This window comes from Hemitrygon akajei, chromosome 9 (genome assembly GCF_048418815.1).
Source record: "Hemitrygon akajei chromosome 9, sHemAka1.3, whole genome shotgun sequence".
Lineage (NCBI taxonomy): Eukaryota > Metazoa > Chordata > Chondrichthyes > Myliobatiformes > Dasyatidae > Hemitrygon > Hemitrygon akajei.
Window position 1 is genome coordinate 53,890,519 of NC_133132.1, and position 18,264 is coordinate 53,908,782.

The 18,264-nt window shown below is 38.7% G+C and overlaps 2 protein-coding genes across 6 annotated transcripts in view; one reads left to right on the forward strand and one right to left on the reverse strand.

Moving 5' to 3' along the window:
* trmt61b (tRNA methyltransferase 61B) overlaps positions 1 to 7,816 on the forward strand; it is a 24,102-nt gene extending 16,286 nt beyond the window's left edge. For both annotated transcript variants that reach the window (XM_073056011.1, XM_073056012.1), the window contains exon 7: positions 6,640 to 7,816. In XM_073056011.1, coding sequence (XP_072912112.1) covers positions 6,640 to 6,683 — 44 coding nt within the window. In that variant the 3' untranslated portion in view covers positions 6,684 to 7,816. The remainder of the gene's footprint in view (positions 1 to 6,639) is intronic.
* spdya (speedy/RINGO cell cycle regulator family member A) overlaps positions 7,324 to 18,264 on the reverse strand; it is a 26,067-nt gene continuing 15,126 nt past the window's right edge. For all 4 annotated transcript variants that reach the window (XM_073056015.1, XM_073056017.1, XM_073056016.1 and 1 more), the window contains 3 exons: positions 15,334 to 15,505; positions 11,082 to 11,367; positions 7,324 to 7,458 (listed from right to left, as the gene is read on the reverse strand). In XM_073056015.1, coding sequence (XP_072912116.1) covers positions 7,370 to 7,458; positions 11,082 to 11,367; positions 15,334 to 15,505 — 547 coding nt within the window. In that variant the 3' untranslated portion in view covers positions 7,324 to 7,369. The remainder of the gene's footprint in view (positions 7,459 to 11,081; positions 11,368 to 15,333; positions 15,506 to 18,264) is intronic.

Here is an 18,264-nt window from a genome sequence, read left to right on the forward strand (position 1 = left end):
TAAAGCCGTGTGAAGAACCATTGAGATTGCGTCTGCCGTTGGCCCATTGTGGCGATAGGCAAATTGCATTGGGTCCAGGTCGTTGCTGAGGCAGGAGTTCAGTCTAGTCATGACCAACCTCTTAAAGCATTTCATCACTGTCGATGTGAGCGCTACCGGTCAGTAGTCATTAAGGCAGCTCAAATTCTTAGGCAGTAGTATAATTGTTGCCTTTTTGAAGCAAGTGGGAACTTCCACCTGTAGCAGTGAGAGGTTGAAAATGTCCTTGAATACTCCCGCCAGTTGGTTGGCACAGGTTTTCAGAGCCTTACCAGATACTCCATCAGGACCTTCTGCCTAGAGAGGGTTCACCCTCTCTAAAGACAGCCTAACGTCGGCCTCTGAGACAGAAATCACAGGGTCATCAGGTGCAGCAGAGATCTTCACAGCTGTAGTTATATTCTCCCTTTCAAATCAGGCATAGAAGGCGTTGAGTTCATCTGGTAGTGAAGCATCACTGCCATTCACAATATTGGGTTTCGCTTTATAGGAAGTAATGTCTGGTAAACCCTGCCAGAGTTGTCGTACCTCCGATATCACCTTCAACTTTGTTTGAAATTGTCACTTTTCCCTTGAAATAGCCCTCCACAAATCATACCTGGTTTTCTGGTACAGGCCTGGGTCGCCAGGCTTGAATGCCACAGATCTAGCCTTCAGCAGACGACGTACTTCCTGGTTCATCCACAGCTTCTGGTTTGGGAATGTACAGTAAGTCTTTCTAGGCACACACTCATCCACACAGGTTTTAATGAAGTCGGTAACAACTGAAGCATAATCTTCCAGGTTCAAAGATGAATCCCTGAATACAGTCCAGTCCACCGATTCAAAGCAGTCTTGTAGGCCCTCCTGTGCTTCCCTTGTCCATACCTTCTTGGTCCTCACTACTGGTGCTGCAGTCTTCAGTTTCTGCTTGTACTCAGGGAGTAGAAGTACAGCCAGGTGATCAGACTTCCCGAAGTGAGGGTGTAGAGTAGCACAGTAGGCATTCTTGATGGTGGTGTAGCATTGGTCCAGTGTGTTGTTTCCTCTAGTATTGCAAGCGATCTGTTGATGGTAGTTGCTTAGTGATTTTTTCAGACTGGCCTGATTAAAATCTCCCAAAACGATGGTGAAAGCATTAGGATGTACTGTTTTGTGCATGTTGATCCCATTGCTTGGATCATCTAAAGCCTGATTGACATTGGCTTGAGGTGGAATATATACTGCTACCAAAATGACCCCGGAGAACTCCTGCAGTAGGTTAAAAGGACGGCACTTAACTACTAGATATTCCAGGTTGTTGAGCAGAATTGGGTCAGCACTGATATATTTGTGTAATAAGAAGAGTTAATCATGAGGCATACTCCTCCACCTCTGCTTCTGAGAGACTCTATAGATCTATCCTGACGGTGTATAGTAAACCCTTCGATCTGAATTGCTGCATCCAGTATGGAAGGGGTTAACCAAAATTTCGTGAAACAAAGGGCACACGTGATCCTGACGTCCCTCTGATTCAGCACCCTAGCTCTGAGATCATCGATTTTATTCCCCAGAGACTGCACGTTCGCCAGCAAGATCATTGGTATTGGGGGTTTTAAATCCCATTTCCTTAAATTCACTTTTATCCCTGATCTACAGCCACGCTTCCTGCATGGGATCCTACATAGATGCTTCTGTCCACAATCAGTATTGTTTCATTAGTTTTAAGCAGTGATAGTTCGTTTAAATGCATTAAGACATCTTTGTTGATTGTACTGACCTTGGAAGCAGTTGTGCTTTTTAGCTGTATCAGGCTGAAACGGGGATATTTAATTGTATCCGTTGAGAATACAGCTGCTACTTGAGTCGTTCCTGGGCAACCCGGAAGTAAGTAAGACCATAGCTCATAAGACATAGGAGCAGAATTAAGCCAATTATCCCATCGAGCCTGCTCCATCATTTGATCATAGCTGTTTTATTATCTCTCTCAACTCAATCTTCCTACCTTCTACTCTTAATGTCTGATGCCCTTCCTAATCAAGAACTTATCAACCTCCACTTTAAATATACCCAATGACCTGGCCTCCACAGCAGTTTGTGGTATTGAATTTCACCACCCTCTAGCTAAAGAAATTCCTCCTCATCTCTGTTCCTTGTAATCTGAGGCTGTGCCCTTTGGTCCTAGATTCTCCCACTATAGGAAACATTCTTTCCATATTCACTCTATCTAAGCCTTTCAATGTTTGATAGGTTTCAGTGATATTCTATTACCATGCTCCCCACCATCCTACTAAACTTCTGCGAGTACAGGCCCAAAGCCATTAAATGTTCTTCATAAGTTAATCCTTTCATTCCAGGGATCACTCTTGTGAACCTTCTCTGGACGTTCTCCAATGCTAGCACATCTTTTCTTAGATATGGAGCCCAAAATTACAAACGTTTGTACTTGCAATACTCCAAATGCAGACCAATGCAGCCTGATAAAGCTTCAGCACTACGTCCTTGCTTTTATGTTCTAGCCCTCTTGAAAAGAATGCCAACATTGCATTTGTTTTCCTTACTACCAACTGAACCTGCAAGTTAACCTTTAGGAAATCCTGCACAAGTTGCTTTGCACTTCTGATTTTTGAATTTGCTCCCTGTTTACAAAATAGTCTATGCCTTTATTCTTTCTGCCAAAATGCATGACCACACACTTCCCTATGTTATATTCCATATGCCACTTTTTTTCTCATTCTCCCAATCTGTCCAAATTCTTCTGCAGATTCTTCGCTTTATCAATGCTACCTGCCTCTCCACCTATCTTTGTATTGTCTACAAACCTCACCACAATGCCATCATTTATATTGTTCAGATTATTGACACATATAATGTGAAAAAATTGGTCCCAACATTGACCCCTGCAGAACACCACTCGTCATCAATAGCTAACTGAAAAAGGCCCCCTTTCTTCCCACTCTGCCTCCTGCCAGTCAGCCAATCTTCTGTTCACACTCGTATCTTTCCCGTAATACCATGGGCTCTTAATCTTGATTAGCAGCCTCCTGTGTGGGACCTTGTCAAATGCCTTCTGAAAATCCAAGTTAACAACATCCACTGACTCCTTTGTTTATCCTGTCTTATTTCCTCAAAGAATTAAAGTGATTTGTTAGGCAAGATTTCCCCTTTCCTCATATTGACTTTGGCCTATTTTGCCTACAAATACCTGGAAACCTCATCCTTAATAGTAGACTCCAACATCTTGTGATAGCTGAAGTCAGCCTAATTGGCTTATAAATTCCTGTCTTTTGCTTCCCTCCCTTCATGAAGGGTGGAGTGACACTTGCAATTTTCCAGTCTTTCACTAGTAATACTTTCACATTCTCTTCAGCCACCTCTTTCAGAACACTAAGGTATAGTCCATCTGGTCCAGGTGACTTCAGACCTTTCAGCTTCCCAAGAACCTTAATAATAGTGACTGTGCTCACTTCTTACCTGATAAGTCAAATTTTTGGCATACTGCTGCGTCTTCCAGTGAAGACTGATGCAAAATGAGTTCATCCACTATTTTTGTCTCCCAATGCTACCTCTCTAATTTCATTTTCCAGCAGTCCAATATCCACTCTCTTTTTATATACCTGAAAAAAATATTATGGTGTCCTCTTTGAAATTAATGGCTAGATTACCTTCATATTTTATCTTTTTTCTCATTGCTTTTATAGTTGGCTCCTGTTGGTTTTTAAGTGCTTCGTAATCATTTATCTTCCCACATTGCTCTTTTGCTGATTTTCACATCCCTTGTCAGCCATGGTTACCTCATCCTCCCTTCAGGATGCTTCTTCTTTGGGATGAACTGACCTTGTACTTTGATTTACTCCCAGAAACTCCAGTCATTGCTGCTTTGTCATCATCTCTAACTTCTCCTTACAATCAAATTTGGTTAGCTCCTCTCTCATGCCAATGTAGTTCCCTTTACTGCACTGTAGTACTGACATATTTGATTTTAGCTTCTCCCTCTCAAACTGCAGGGTGAATTTTATCATATTATGATCATTGTCTCTTAAAGGTTCCTTTACCTTGAGGTCCCTAATCAAATCTGGTTTATTCTACATAGTCCTTCTGTTGGGATCCAGCTGATTTCCCCCAATCTAACTGTAAAGTGGAATCCCCCCCATGACTGTTGTAACATACACTTTTTACACGCATCTTCAATTTTCTGTTGTAATTTATACCTCACATCCTGGCCACTGTTCAGATGCCTGTAGGCATTTTTGCCTACAGAACCACTGCTCACTGAATATTTTTTTTTTGTTTTTCCACACCATTCTCTAAATCTAGAGACAGTTGTGTATGAAAACCCCAGAACAGCAATTTCTAAGATACACAAATCATTCCATCTGGCATCATCAACAATCATTCCAGAGTCAGCCACTTGGATCACACTTCTTTCCCATTCTGATATTTGGACTTAACAACTGAACCTCTTGATCATGTTTGTATGCTCTTATGCATTGAGTTGCTGCCACATGATTGGCTGATTAGATTTTTGCATTAACGAGCAGGTGTGCAGGTGTACCTAATAAAGTGGCCACTGAGTGTAAATCCCATCAGGATCTTTTTATCCTTGCAGTTTCTTAACTCTTCCCAGAAGGATTCAACAATTTCTGAACCTGTCACTTATTTCTAAGGATTTGATTTCATTTTTTGCCAACAGAGCCACCACTGCCCCTTCTGCCTACCCTTTTGATTCCCAGCTGTGATCTTCTTTCAGTCACGACTCAGTGATGCCTATCTGACAATTTATAACTACACTAGAAGATTATCTACCTTATTCCATACAATGCATGTATTCAAATTTAACACCTTTAGTCCTGTATTCATTACCCTTTTCAATTTTGTGTCCATGTTACTGGAAGTTAATTTCTTATCCTTTCCTAAACTTTGTCCTTTTTTTTTATTGTGGAGACTTCTGTAACATCTCCTGCACTTTCCTTCCCTTTTACTTTATCCTTACTTTTCTAAAACTGTTGAACTCAATCCCCTACTATTTAGTTTAAATCCCTATCCACAGCCCTCGTTATATGGTTTTCCAGGACCCTACTTCCAACTTGGTTTAGGTGGAGCCTGTCCCATTGTAACAGCTCCATTCTTCCACAATACCAGTGCCATTGTCCCATGATTTCAAACCCACTTCTCCCATGCCAGTCTTTGAGCCCTACATTTAGTTCTCTAATTTTATTAATCTTGTGCCAATTTGCATGTGGCTCAGGTAACAATCCAGAGATTGTTGCCTTTTTGTTCTGCATTTTAATTTAGTCCTTAGCTGCTCAAATTCTGTCAGCAGAAGCACTTTCCTTGTTTTAACTATGTCCACAAGGACCATGACAACTGGATCTTTCTCTTACCACTCCAAATTGCTTTGCGTGTCAGATGAGCTGTCACAAGCCCGGACACCAGACAGACGGCACAGCCTTCGGGACTCTTGATGCTTGTGAAAGAGTAGTGTGTATATACCCCTGACTATACTATCCCCAATTATAACAATTCCGCATCCACCCCCCCCCCCACCGAATGACTCCCTGAACTAGTTCAGTAGCTCATCCTTCTTACGGCCCCCACCCTCAGCCTCACAGAGAGGCTCTCGGGAAACAATTCATTGTTTTATTTCCCAAATATATTTTGTTCTCAACTTGATATCATATATTTGGTGCACATGGTCAATCCTCCTCCAGCCTCCAGCATTAAAGCAGGCTCTCTGGTCATTTGTTCAGACGGTATTTATGGAAATTTGCAGTTTACAACTTTACTACTAGAACAGTTGGTTCAAAAGAAACACTGGAACAAACACAAAGTGAGCAGGGTGCTAACTAAGTTACAAGTTGTGTCTTTTTTCTTAATCAATCTACAAACTATGGGAAACAAGTTCTAATATTTGCATGGCTCCTTCAATTTTATTGCACAGTTCAGCATTTTTAAATTAAATTACAGGATATGAACGTCACAAAGCCAAGCTTTTTTGCCTGTTCGTGATTGGTCATAAGAGGGTGGCAAGAACCCTTGCCTACTAGTGCATTTACGTAGTAATTGAGTCGGCTACAGTCCTATTGAAGAGCTAGTGATGGATGGGGAAAAGCAGGAAAAACTCAGCACTGTTGGAGAGTGGGTGGGGTTGTCAGCTTCCAGCAACATTCTCCTTGCTGAGTAGGCATTAGTATTATAGAACAGTGAGCAAGTGATTCATTAATCAGGTAGGGTTATCCTGTTCAGACAATGTTCACTGTTTTTCCTCCATATATGTTCTGTCTCCAGCAGTTATTTTTGTTTCAGGTTTACTGCAGCTGGACCTTATTTTTTTTTAAATCAAAGTATGTAAATATCACCATATACTCTCTTGAGATTCATTTTCTTGCAGGCTTTCAGAGTAAGGTAAAGTGATATTTTAATCTAGGGAATGATAAATTTTGAGGGCTTAAAAGAGGGAGGTATTAAAGGCATTAAAAATCAGAACACAGTCTAACAGCAAAAAGCAACACAAGGCCTGATGATAAGTATCTGTACCCCGACTTGTTGGATAACACCTAGTTCTATATTCTATCATTATGCATAAAGTTGTTATATTTGTAATAAGCAATTCTCAGTGTTCTATGTTTTCTCCTAAAATAGCTTTCCTTGTCAAGCTGAGGAAACTTAAACCTGCCCTTCAGTGAAACCAGGACCCATGGAATGAAGAGTTTAAAAACATCTGAATTTGCTGGATATATTGTAAAGTTCTAATCTGTACATAAAATTATAATTTTTTTGGTATTTTCTCTTGCTTATATTGTGTTTTTACAAATATTTTACAGGCAGGAAGGGCAAGATAGAAAATTATTTAAACATGGGATTCCTAGAATAAATTCATGTCCACAAAAAGAAACATGTTTGCTGGTGGACGGGTAGTAAATTACTTTAAATAGTAACCATTGAATAAAAAGGAAAAAATGTAAATTTGATTAGTATGAGACCAAATCAAACCTACCTGTTTCAATCTAATAATCACTGTGCAGCACTAGAATATTTTAACCACATCTGCAATGATAGTCATGAAAAATGTTTGTAAAGCACATTTCATTTCTTTAAGAATTTCATACAGGGTCGTATCTTAATTTATATCAGCAGAGTATGTTAATATTATATTCACACTGTAAAATAACATCAGTGATGCAATTCAGTGTGAGCTTGTAAAGAAATGATCCCTTTGATGATGGTTGTTAACAGGGAAGTGTCAGTTCTTCACTTTTTCATTTCCGGTATGTTTGCAATAGAAGGAATCTGATGATGTTAAAAGTAGGATATCCATCCTCTCTTCTGCATATTACTGTGACATGAATCCAACATTATTTGCAATGCAACATTACTCCTCATTTCCATTAAACCAGTCCATGGATGTGTCATATACACCAGGGTTGTAATTTCTTCCCCCATTTTGTTTGGTTTGATTGTCTAAAAGAGGGGGAAAATGTTGAAAATATAGTTGTGCATATATTATACAAAACAAATCACAAAAGAATGAACTGACTATATGCATGGGGACTGAACCAAACAGATAATTGGCAAATCATAAACACAACATTATGTGGGCTGCAGATGGGGATAGTTGGTAAAATTACACAATATAATTAAAGACTCTGCTTGTTATGGTCCATGTAATGTAATAATTCACTTGCTTATTATAACAAAGAGAAAAGGGTCTAGCTTTGACAATGATTTAACCCGTCACTAAACAAGCAGCCTTCAGATGAGAAATTCATTGTGAATACCCATTTATGACAATAAATATCATTCTTTTTGCCTCCAGTCACCTTTATTGCCCTACATATTTTCAACTGTACATTTCAATATTTGAATTAAATGAAACAAGTCTTGGTAATAATATTTGTACTGGTAGGACAACAGAGTACGCTGTTATAGGATTAAAGATTTTTTTTTGCTATATCAAGTCTGACTAACTGATATGCTAAGCAATAATAGAACAATACTGTATCTGTACAGGCTCTTTGGCCCACAATGTCAGTGCTGAGCATGATACCCAAAAGCCTCCTGACTGCTACTATTGTATTCCTTTACTACTTACCATTACTATACCAAGCACCGATCACTCAGTATAAAAACAAATGTTTCCCCTTTCATTGTAAAGCCCTGGCCTTTAGTGTTTGACATTTCTGGAGAAAAAAGATTCTGACTGTCTGCATCAGATTTTATGGACTTCTATCAGGTCTCCCCTCAACCACTAATGCTCTAGAGCAGGGGTTCCCAACTTTTATTATGCCATGGATCCCAGGTTGGGAACCCCTGCTCTAGAGAAAACAATCCAGAGTTTGTCCAACCTGTCCTTAGAGCTAAGACCCTTCTGATCCGGGCAGCATTCTAATAAACCTCTTCTATGCCCTCTCCAAAGCTTCCATATCCTTGCTGAAATGCAGCTTAACTAAAGTTTTGTACAACTGCAACATGATTTCTTGCCCCTCACACTTAGTTCCTTGACCAATGAAGGCATGTCTTCTTTTCCACTACATACATTGCCATTTTCAGCGAGGTATGGACTTGGACCATAAGATCACTCTGCCATTAGCTATTTAAAATGCAACACTGCTTCTTTGGCTGTATTAAGCTCCACCTGTCACTTCTCTACTATGGACAAGCTAGAAAACTTTTCAGCTTACATTATTACATTATGGACAACATTTTAATTAACATGAATTATGAATTGAAATAACAAAGGCGATTGCAAAAAATGGTGCGTCATAGGAAAATTTCATGCTGATTTTCATGATCAGCAGCCCAAAATCCACAATGCCAAATGTATTCAGGAAGCAAAATCTTTGTTGAACAATGTGATTGCTCATTTAACAGCACAAGAAACAGGAGCAGAAAAGGGACCACAGGCCCACTTTGCCATTCAATCCTTCTCATTAACACCACTTCCATGTTCTCTCCATCCCCCTTGATGGATGAACAGCATAAAGGCTTACAATTTAGAGTAATTTTCTGTCTTTACATTCTACCGCTACTGCAAAACAACAAATTTCTCTCCATTAAAATCAGTGATAATAAATCTGATTCTGAGTCTCCCTCATTACAGAATGACAAAAGGATTTCAATTGCATTAAAGAAAATCTTAAGTGACATCAGCTTTGAACCAAATCATAAGGATAAAGAATTAAACTTGTCAGGAAATAGTAAAATAAAATCAAAAATTTCAAGGTGCTGGAAATCTGAAATAAAAATTAAAAATGCTGAAAATATTTGACAGGTCAAGCAGCATTTGTGAAGAGATAAAGTTAACATTTCAGGTCAATCACCTTTCATCAGAACTGGATGACTTGTTATGTTTTGTAATTTCTGCTTTTGCTGTCAGTCAGAATTTTACAATCAGTATTCCTCACACAACTTTTGAGAAAGTGAATACTGCACAGCAGCATCCATTTCTGCTAGTTATGATTTTTTCTTACAAGTACATGTTTTAGTTATACATTTACATATAACATCCATGTGATTACTAATATAGAATCACTTTTAACATTGATAAATACATTTGTTGAAAACCTGATGAAAATTTTCACAAACATATACCAATGGTGCCAGGGCCACCCTAATTATGCTATCATTTTGTGGGTTGCTGATGAACGTAGAATTCCCCTTGCACTCTGTATATTTCAAATAATAGAAGGCATATTCCCTTGTTAAAAAGTCATAGTGTGATACTAAACAGAAACAGGCCATTTACAACCCCTCCCAAATTCCTAGAACCAAAGAGCATCCACTTACAATATTATTTTCTGTTTCTCTAATAACTCCCCTAAGATTCTATCATTAGGCACTTTGCAGTGGCCAATTAACTTAACAATCTGCATATCGTCAGGATGTGGGAGGAAATCATAGCACCTGATGGAAAATCAACATGATTATGGGGAACATGTGTACGTTCTCACAGACAGAATCCAGGTCAGGATTGAAGTTGGCTATTGAAACTGCAAGGCAGCAGCTCTACTAGCTTTGCCATTATGCTGCCTCAATTGTGACACCCATCACGGAGAGACATAAACGAGCAAGCTCATCCATAAACTATCAATAGAAATGCTCCTATTTTAGAAAAAAATGGGTTTCAAGTAAAAAAAAATGCATTTGTACAGGACATAGATAAGTCTAGCCGATGTACCTTACACATTTATTTTGGATATTGGAGCCAAGTTAAACTTAATGTTGAATTACTGTTATGTTTCCAGGGATGAGACGAGATTAGATTGTGTCTTAATCAGGACAGCAACAATATTAAATGAAATATGTAAAGATCTGGATGGATAAATATAATATATAAAAACACTAAAGTATTGATAATAAATCAGCATAAACTTTGGTCCCCAAACATACGAAAGTAGAATATATTTTTTAGAGAGGTCATTCAAAACAAAATTATACATTGCAATTGAAAGAGAGAGTACTGTGACCTTTACAGTACAGTGCTATAAAGTAGCTAACCCAGCTTTTCAGCAGTGAAATCTTCATTGTGCATCTGTTAATCTACATTCAAGCACTCCAGCTTTCTCATGGATAGTTTCCCATCTTCCATTTTCTGGAGTCTCAAAGCTTTGTTGTCCATATCCTAACTTTCTAAGTCCCATCCACCTACTATCCTGTACCTTCATACAATAAAATAATATAGCTGGTGGCTTAACTTAAATTTTAATCACTACTCCATGGTCTTACACCTATCCATCTCTGCAAATTGTACCAGCACTCCAATTCTGGTTTCTTATGAATTAATGATTTTAATTACACACTTGGAGTATAAATTTGGTTATCAAGGCTATCTTCGTAATTACCAAGTATCTTGGTAAGACAAATTCTGTTTTTGGTCAAGCTTTTGGTACTCTGTTCTACCTATCTGGATCTGATACCCCTCTGAAGGGCCTTGGTATATTTGAGTAAATTACCAGCATTATACAATTGTTTTTATGCTGCTAAATGCCAAGTGTTAAAGGCTCCATAATTCATTTTGCACTATGTTGTTCCCATGATTCCACCACCATATGTACTTTAAGTTTGACATGTTATAGGATTCTTACCCATTGTTGTATAGCAAATAGCAGACTCCAGGTTATCTGGTTGTTGCTTAGGATTACTCTGATGAAAATCTTTCTTCCTTATAATTAGACTTTCACAAGAGGAAGATGATGATAAATGCATGCTGAGATAATCGTCTTTCTGGGTGCAGAGTGAACAATAAACGGGTGTACAACTTGGACCCCGAGGTATTTTGACTTCATTTTGTGTGTATCTTCTGATGGCACCACTATGATGTAATGGCCTTATTCGTTGCCAGATATAATGAGACGGAGCAATTGCCATTACCTGTAATAATAAAATTGTGTGACAGATATGATGGTGGCCCAGAAATATACAAATCTAGAATTACTCCTATTTTTGTATAATGCATATTAGATTTATTATTGGTTCTGATAACTGTAAGATTCTGAAAAATGCACCTGGCAATAGGAGGCAACTATTGCTGCAAACTCCTAGCCATCTGATAAAATCACTGCATATAAATAGTAATCTCTAAATCACATAAAAATACTATACTTCTAGGAATCTTCAGTACACCTGGTTCTCATTATTATTGCCTAATCCAACAATAAATAAAGGGAAAAGATCAAAGGAATAGACAAACATTTTCTTAATTTGAGGCGACACTTCACCTGTGAATCGGCTGGTGTAATATACTGCATCTGGTGCTCCTGGTGCAGCCTATTGGTGAGACCCGACGCAGACTGGGAGATTGTTTCGCTGAACACCTATGCTCTGTCCGCCAGAGAAAGCAGGATCTCCCAGTGACTACACATTTTAATTCCACATTCCATTCCCATTCTGAGATGTCAATCCATGGCCTCCTCTACTGTCAAGATGAAGCCACACTCAGGTTGCAGGAACAACACCTTATATTCCATCTGGGCAGCCTCCAACCTGATGGCATGGACATTGATTTCTCTAACTTCCGTTAATGCCCCCCTCCCCTCCTTATCCCATCCCTCATTTATTTCCCTTTTTTCTCGTTTCTCTCTCTCTCCCTCTTACAATCACTCCTTGTCTGCTCTCCATCTTCCTCTGGTGTTCCCCTCCCCCTTTCTTTCTCCCTAGGCCTCCCATCCCATGATCCTTTCCCTTCTCCAGCTCCGTATCCCTTTTGCCAATCAACTTTCCAGCTCTTAGCTCTATCCCTCCCCCTCCTGTCTTCTCCTATCATTTTGGATTTCCCCCTTCCCCTTTCAAATCTCTTACTATCTCTTCTTTCGGTTAGTCCTGACAAAGGGTCTCGGCCCGAAACGTCGACTGTGCTTCTTCCTATGGATGCTGCCTGGCCTGCTGTGTTCCACCAGCATTTTGTGTGTGTTGCTTAATTTTCTTGTTTTCTTTCTTTTGATGTGTCAACTGGGTCAATAAGTACCAATTCATCTCCAAATGAAATGTTATGGATTCAAACCCCAAACATAATCCATTTTAGTAATTTCATGTCTTTCTAAGAAGAAACAGAGACAATTCAGATGAACCTAGAAATATTTTGACACTGTTTGAACAATTTATCCATTTCTAGCCAGTGTTAACCACAGGCATACCAACAGATTACACCTCACTGATATCTGAGATGAAGTAACTGGTGTCAAACTAATTAAAAATAATTAATTGAGTTAACACAGAAATGTAATATCCTTTTTGCACATGTAGATTTTTTTGGGTGTATAAGACTTTGCTTAGATCACATTTGGAGTATTATCTGCAGTTCTGGCCAGCACATCACAAGAGTAATAATGGAAGCTTTGGAGATGATACAGATGTTTATCAGGATACTGCATATATTAGAAAGTAATAGCTATGCAGAGGGCTTGGACAAACTTTGATTGTTTTCTCTGGAGTGCTGAAGGCTGAAGTGTGAGCTGATAAAAGAATATAAAATTATGAGAGGGTAATCGCTTGGGCTCCTCCCCCCCATGTGGAAATGCCAAATACTAGAGAGTGCAGTTTTAAAGTGAGAAGGGAACATTTAAAGGAGATTTATGAGACTTTTTTTTACATAGTAAGTGTTAAGTGACTGTAAAACACTGCTAGAGGAAGCAGTGGAAGCCAATATGGTAGCAATGTTTAAGAGGCATTTATGTCATGCTCAAATTTACAGAAGATCCGTTGTTCAATTTCTGAATCTAGCCAAGACTTTCAAACATTGTGGGGACCATTTTTGAACTATTTTCAAAACCTTTGATTTGCTGTTAAAGTACAGATGTTAGCTAATAACTTATTTCACTATATGATAAAGATTTTTTTTCCCTTTTTTCTTTCTTTACCAAACAGCTTCGATCTTGGTATCAGGCTTAGATTCTTTTTTTGTATAATAAAATGATCACATTTCAATATTACGATTTAATTTAATTTACATGAATATAGGGTAATGAGATTGCAAGTATGATTCAAATATAGAGTATTTAGTATTTTTTCTTGACTTATATATCTTGTACTCTGTATTCTTCTATGTAGAAGTTAATAAAAAGATTGAAAAAGCCAAGTATTGAAACATTGAAAAAGAGGCATTTAAACAGATAAATGAACAGGCAAGACCATCTGCAGGCAGATGTACAACTTAATCATGGTCAGCAGAGGCATCATGGATCGAAGAGGCTGTTCTATGTGCTGTACTCTTCCATTGATCTATTGTGATAGAACATAATAGACGGATAGAACTTCTATCCATGTTCTGTGTGCAATTGTAGAAAGACACGAGCAGTAAAACTCCATTAATCCTGACACTCAGACTTCAATGGTACCAGGCTGGTTAATTTCCAAAATATTGAAATATTACTCCACTGATGCTCCAAAACACTTTGAATTCCCTTTTATTAGTTGTTATGCAGTAGGATAATAAAACTTTCTGGTGAACCTGGTACTTTTCAAGCAGGCATGGGAATTAACCCCCAGTGTGTTAACAGGAGCACAACAAATATCACTTGGTCAACCAGATGCTGCAACATCAAATTACTAAATAGTTCAACGTAGCTAATCAAAGTTTTACTGTAACTTCTCAGTGAAGGAGCAAGCATTTTTTAAATATTGCAGTGGAACACTGATGTCAGATACATGACAAAGGAATAGCATGGGCTTCAGTTAGGAAAACACAAACTAATGGATTGTAGTAAAGATTCTTGTCTACACCTACAATATGGGAATCTGTTAGAACAGACATCAGTATATTCAAATCAGAGGTAACAATGAGCTAGATTTCTAACCATCATTTAGGTGAGGGAAGTGTCTGTTTTTGATGCCATGAAGTTTAATCTAATGTTAGGGAAGCGGAGTTCCCACTCCTGTATCCAGCACTGCATTTGGGAGCAGTTGCAGTTGAGATACACTGCTTGGGATATAATGAAGGTTAATATGATATTCATATGCAATCCTAGAAGTTGCTTTGTACTTAACTGCAAACCAACACAGAGAAAATCTATCACTTCCTAGCCACTCTGCATGAAATGCATGGGCACAGCCCACACCGAGTTGTTCAGCACCACTTATGTAATGTACAATTTGTAAGTTGAGTTCTTTTTTGCCTGTCTATCAATTTTTCCTCTAGACTTTTGACTTTAGAGCATCATACTCTGAACATCAGGTAACTTAAGAGATAAGTGGTATCTCACCACTGAATATTCAAGCTATACTTTTCCAATATAGCCGGTAAATGTATATAATGTCTAACTAATTTGAGAAAAGAAAGTACCGGTATAACCAGTTTCTTAATTAAACAATATAGCTGTGGTAACTATTAAATTATGAAGTTTTCATTGACTTTGCTTGTAATTCCTTAAGAATTCTGAAGGTTTCGGAGGAATAAAATTAAATTGCTCTGGGTAATTAATACATTTTATAGAGTAGGGAGAATTATTTTCTGATTGGAGTCTAAAGTAAAGGGACATTTCCTGAAAATCAGAGTTAGGCAATTCAGAGGTGATATTAATGCTTCAGATGAAGTTGTAACTCCTTCAGAGTTGTCAGTTGATGAATGAAAATTCAACACTGCTAGGTTTTTGATCAACAGGTGCTTTATATAATATGTAATCAGGCTGGACAAATGGAGTTTGGAGATTAACCTTGTACCAACAAAATGACAGAGGAGGCTGAATATTCTAAGTGTTTCTGGGCCATTTGAGATAAAAGACATTGTGTGGGGAAACCATCAGCAGAAAGAATAGCAAATTAGGTCTGATTATGTGTCTATTCTGAAGGGCAATATTTATATTCAAGTGATACTGCTGTTATATACTGTATAACTTCCCTTACCTCTTCACAGCACCGTTTGCTTACAGCTGCCCTGTAATTGATTTTTGCCCAAAGTTGATCTCTCTGCTTTAAAAAATCTGGGAATAATTTCTTCCACTTCTTTCCAAGAGCCCATGGAAAGATTTCATACTTGTATTCTTCTTCATCCTCTTCCATAGTATTGGCTAAATATCTAATAAACAGGGTAGAAACATTTTCAAATATTTTTCATGTGTATATATTTACTCCCCCGCTATTGGTTGTGTTTTAGTCATTTTCTACGCTCTCCCCATCAGTAGAAGCACAGAACAGATTGTGTGTAATCTTTTCCATAGTCAAAATTATTATCACAACATGGTATAGATGTAATGGTCACTAAAATATTATTTTAAAATAACTTTCACCTCAAAGACATTTTTAAAACATTGTATTGTTAAGGAATGGATAATGAAATAAAAGACAGACAGACAGACATACTTTATTGATCCCAAGGGAAATCGGGTTTCGTTACAGCCGCACCAACCCAGAATAGTGAAGAAATATAGCAATATAAAACCATAAATAATTAAATAATAAGTTAATCATGCCAGAAGAGTTTCTGCAAGTAAAATATAAAGCAGATATGTTCACCATTAAGGAAATGCTGTCATTTTCCATGTACCTTGCTAGGTACCTTCCTCAATTATATTGCATACAAAATTCCCAAAATAAGAGTTGGAGCCTTTTCTTCACCTTTGGTGATGAATTCTTCTCATTCTGTTTCAATTTACATTTATTCAAGAATTTTATTTCAAGTGTTCTGCTGTCACTTCACATAGCTTCGTAGAAACAAGGTTCTTTGCATTTCTCCTACATTTTAAGTCCACTTTGCACCTAATTCTGAAATTTTAAAGGTCAGATTTGTTCCTTCTAGTGGGTGTTAATTGAGTTCTCTGATGAACTCATTCCAATTCCTGGCTAGTAATGGGTAATGGCCTTGTGTTTTATGGTACGTACTACCTTGCTTTTGCAGCATTGAAAAACCCATGCAGGACATTGCTGTGGCTGATTTCGTGGGCCTCCTGCACTTCCTCCATCCACCATTTGTTCTTTTGGTTCTTCTCTGCTCGACCTTTGCCTTCAGCTGTCATTATTGTATAGGATGGAAACAGGCCTTTTGGTCAAAATTGTCTATGCCAACTAAGTCATCTACCTGAGCTTGTCTTATTTACCGTCTCTGAACCCTCCCTATCTGTGTAGCTCTCTAAATGGTTTTAAAATGTTATAATTGTACCTGCTGTGGTAAACCATGTATACCTGCCTGGACACGCCCCTCTGCTGACTGCTCCTGTGGCTCCTCCCACTGACCCTGCTGACTGCTCCTGTGGCTCCTCCCACTGACCCTGCTGACTGCTCCTGTGGCTCCTCCCACAGACCCCCTGCTGACTCCTCCCACAGACCCCTGCTGACTGCTCCTGTGGCTCCTCCCACAGACCCTGCTGACTGCTCCTGTGGCTCCTCCCACAGACCCCCTGCTGACTCCTCCCACAGACCCCTGCTGACTGCTCCTGTGGCTCCTCCCACAGACCCTGCTGACTGCTCCTGTGGCTCCTCCCACAGACCCCCGCTGACTGCTCCTGTGGCTCCTCCCACAGACCCCCGCTGACTGCTCCTGTGGCTCCTCCCACAGACCCCTGCTGACTGCTCCTGTGGCTCCTCCCACAGACCCCCGCTGACTGCTCCTGTGACTCCTCCCACAGACCCCTGGATAAAGGTGATTGTGTCACTGCTCCTCCCACAGTCCAAGGCAGTCATCTAGCATGGACGTGGTCCATTTTACTGTTAATAAAAGCCTTTCAGTATTTACTCTACTTCCAGTCTTTTGGAGTTATTGATAGTGCATCACCCACCTCCGCAGCTTTTTTTTTGCAGCGCATTCATTATGCCACCATCATCTGTGTGAAAAAATTGCCCATCAGATCTCTTTCAAATCTTTTTCTTCTCACCTTAAACCTATTGTTAGATACTTCTGTTATGACCAAAACAAAATGGCTGGAGTTACATAGCATTTAAGGCAAGGCTGTTAATTAGGTGCGTCAAAAATCAAACTTAAATGAATTAGCAAAATTAATGAAAGGAAAATTGTTTACATTTACAAAAAGATATCTACCAGAAAACAATAACTCCGTACTTAATTTTTTGTTCAGTGTGAACTCCTGGCAGCCCCTAACTCTCCCTCACTGAGGACGAAGAGCTTTTTATTCTGCACTAGGACATACCAGCTTTAATTACCAACAAAGTTAACTTAAGACTACAAATTAATTAGAATATGATGCACCCCACAATGTAGTTACAATCATGTTACAAAATAAACAGAAGTAGCTACCTTAAATATACAATACGAACAACAGATACATATTTTCACATCCTCATTACTAAAGAAATGGAATATTTCACTGTATGGTGGAAAAGGCACCATAAAGCAACCCAAGCCCACCAGCTTGGTTTATGACCCATTATGAAAATATATTGGGGAAGACAATGAAGTGTGGCCACTCAGCACAACAGCAGAATGACAAGGCAATATTTGTGTGTGTGTGTGTGTGTATATATATATATATATATATATATATATATATATATAAATGTGCGTATAAGGAGTATGTTTACTGAGTGCTCTCCGTCACACTAATGCTTTTCAGTTCTAGACTGCCCTACCCTGAGAAAAAGACTAACCGTTCATCTTATCTATGCCCCTCATAATTTTATAAAAGATCATTCTTTTATGGGAAAAAAGTCCTAGCCTATTCAGCCTCTCCTTATACTTCAAGCCCTCTTTTCTGCATGCTTTTCAGCTTAATGACATCCTTCCTATAGCTGGGTAACCAGGTGCACACAGTATACAATACTCCAAATACAGTCTCACCAATGACTTGTACAGTTATAAAATAATATCCCAACTTTTGTGCTCAA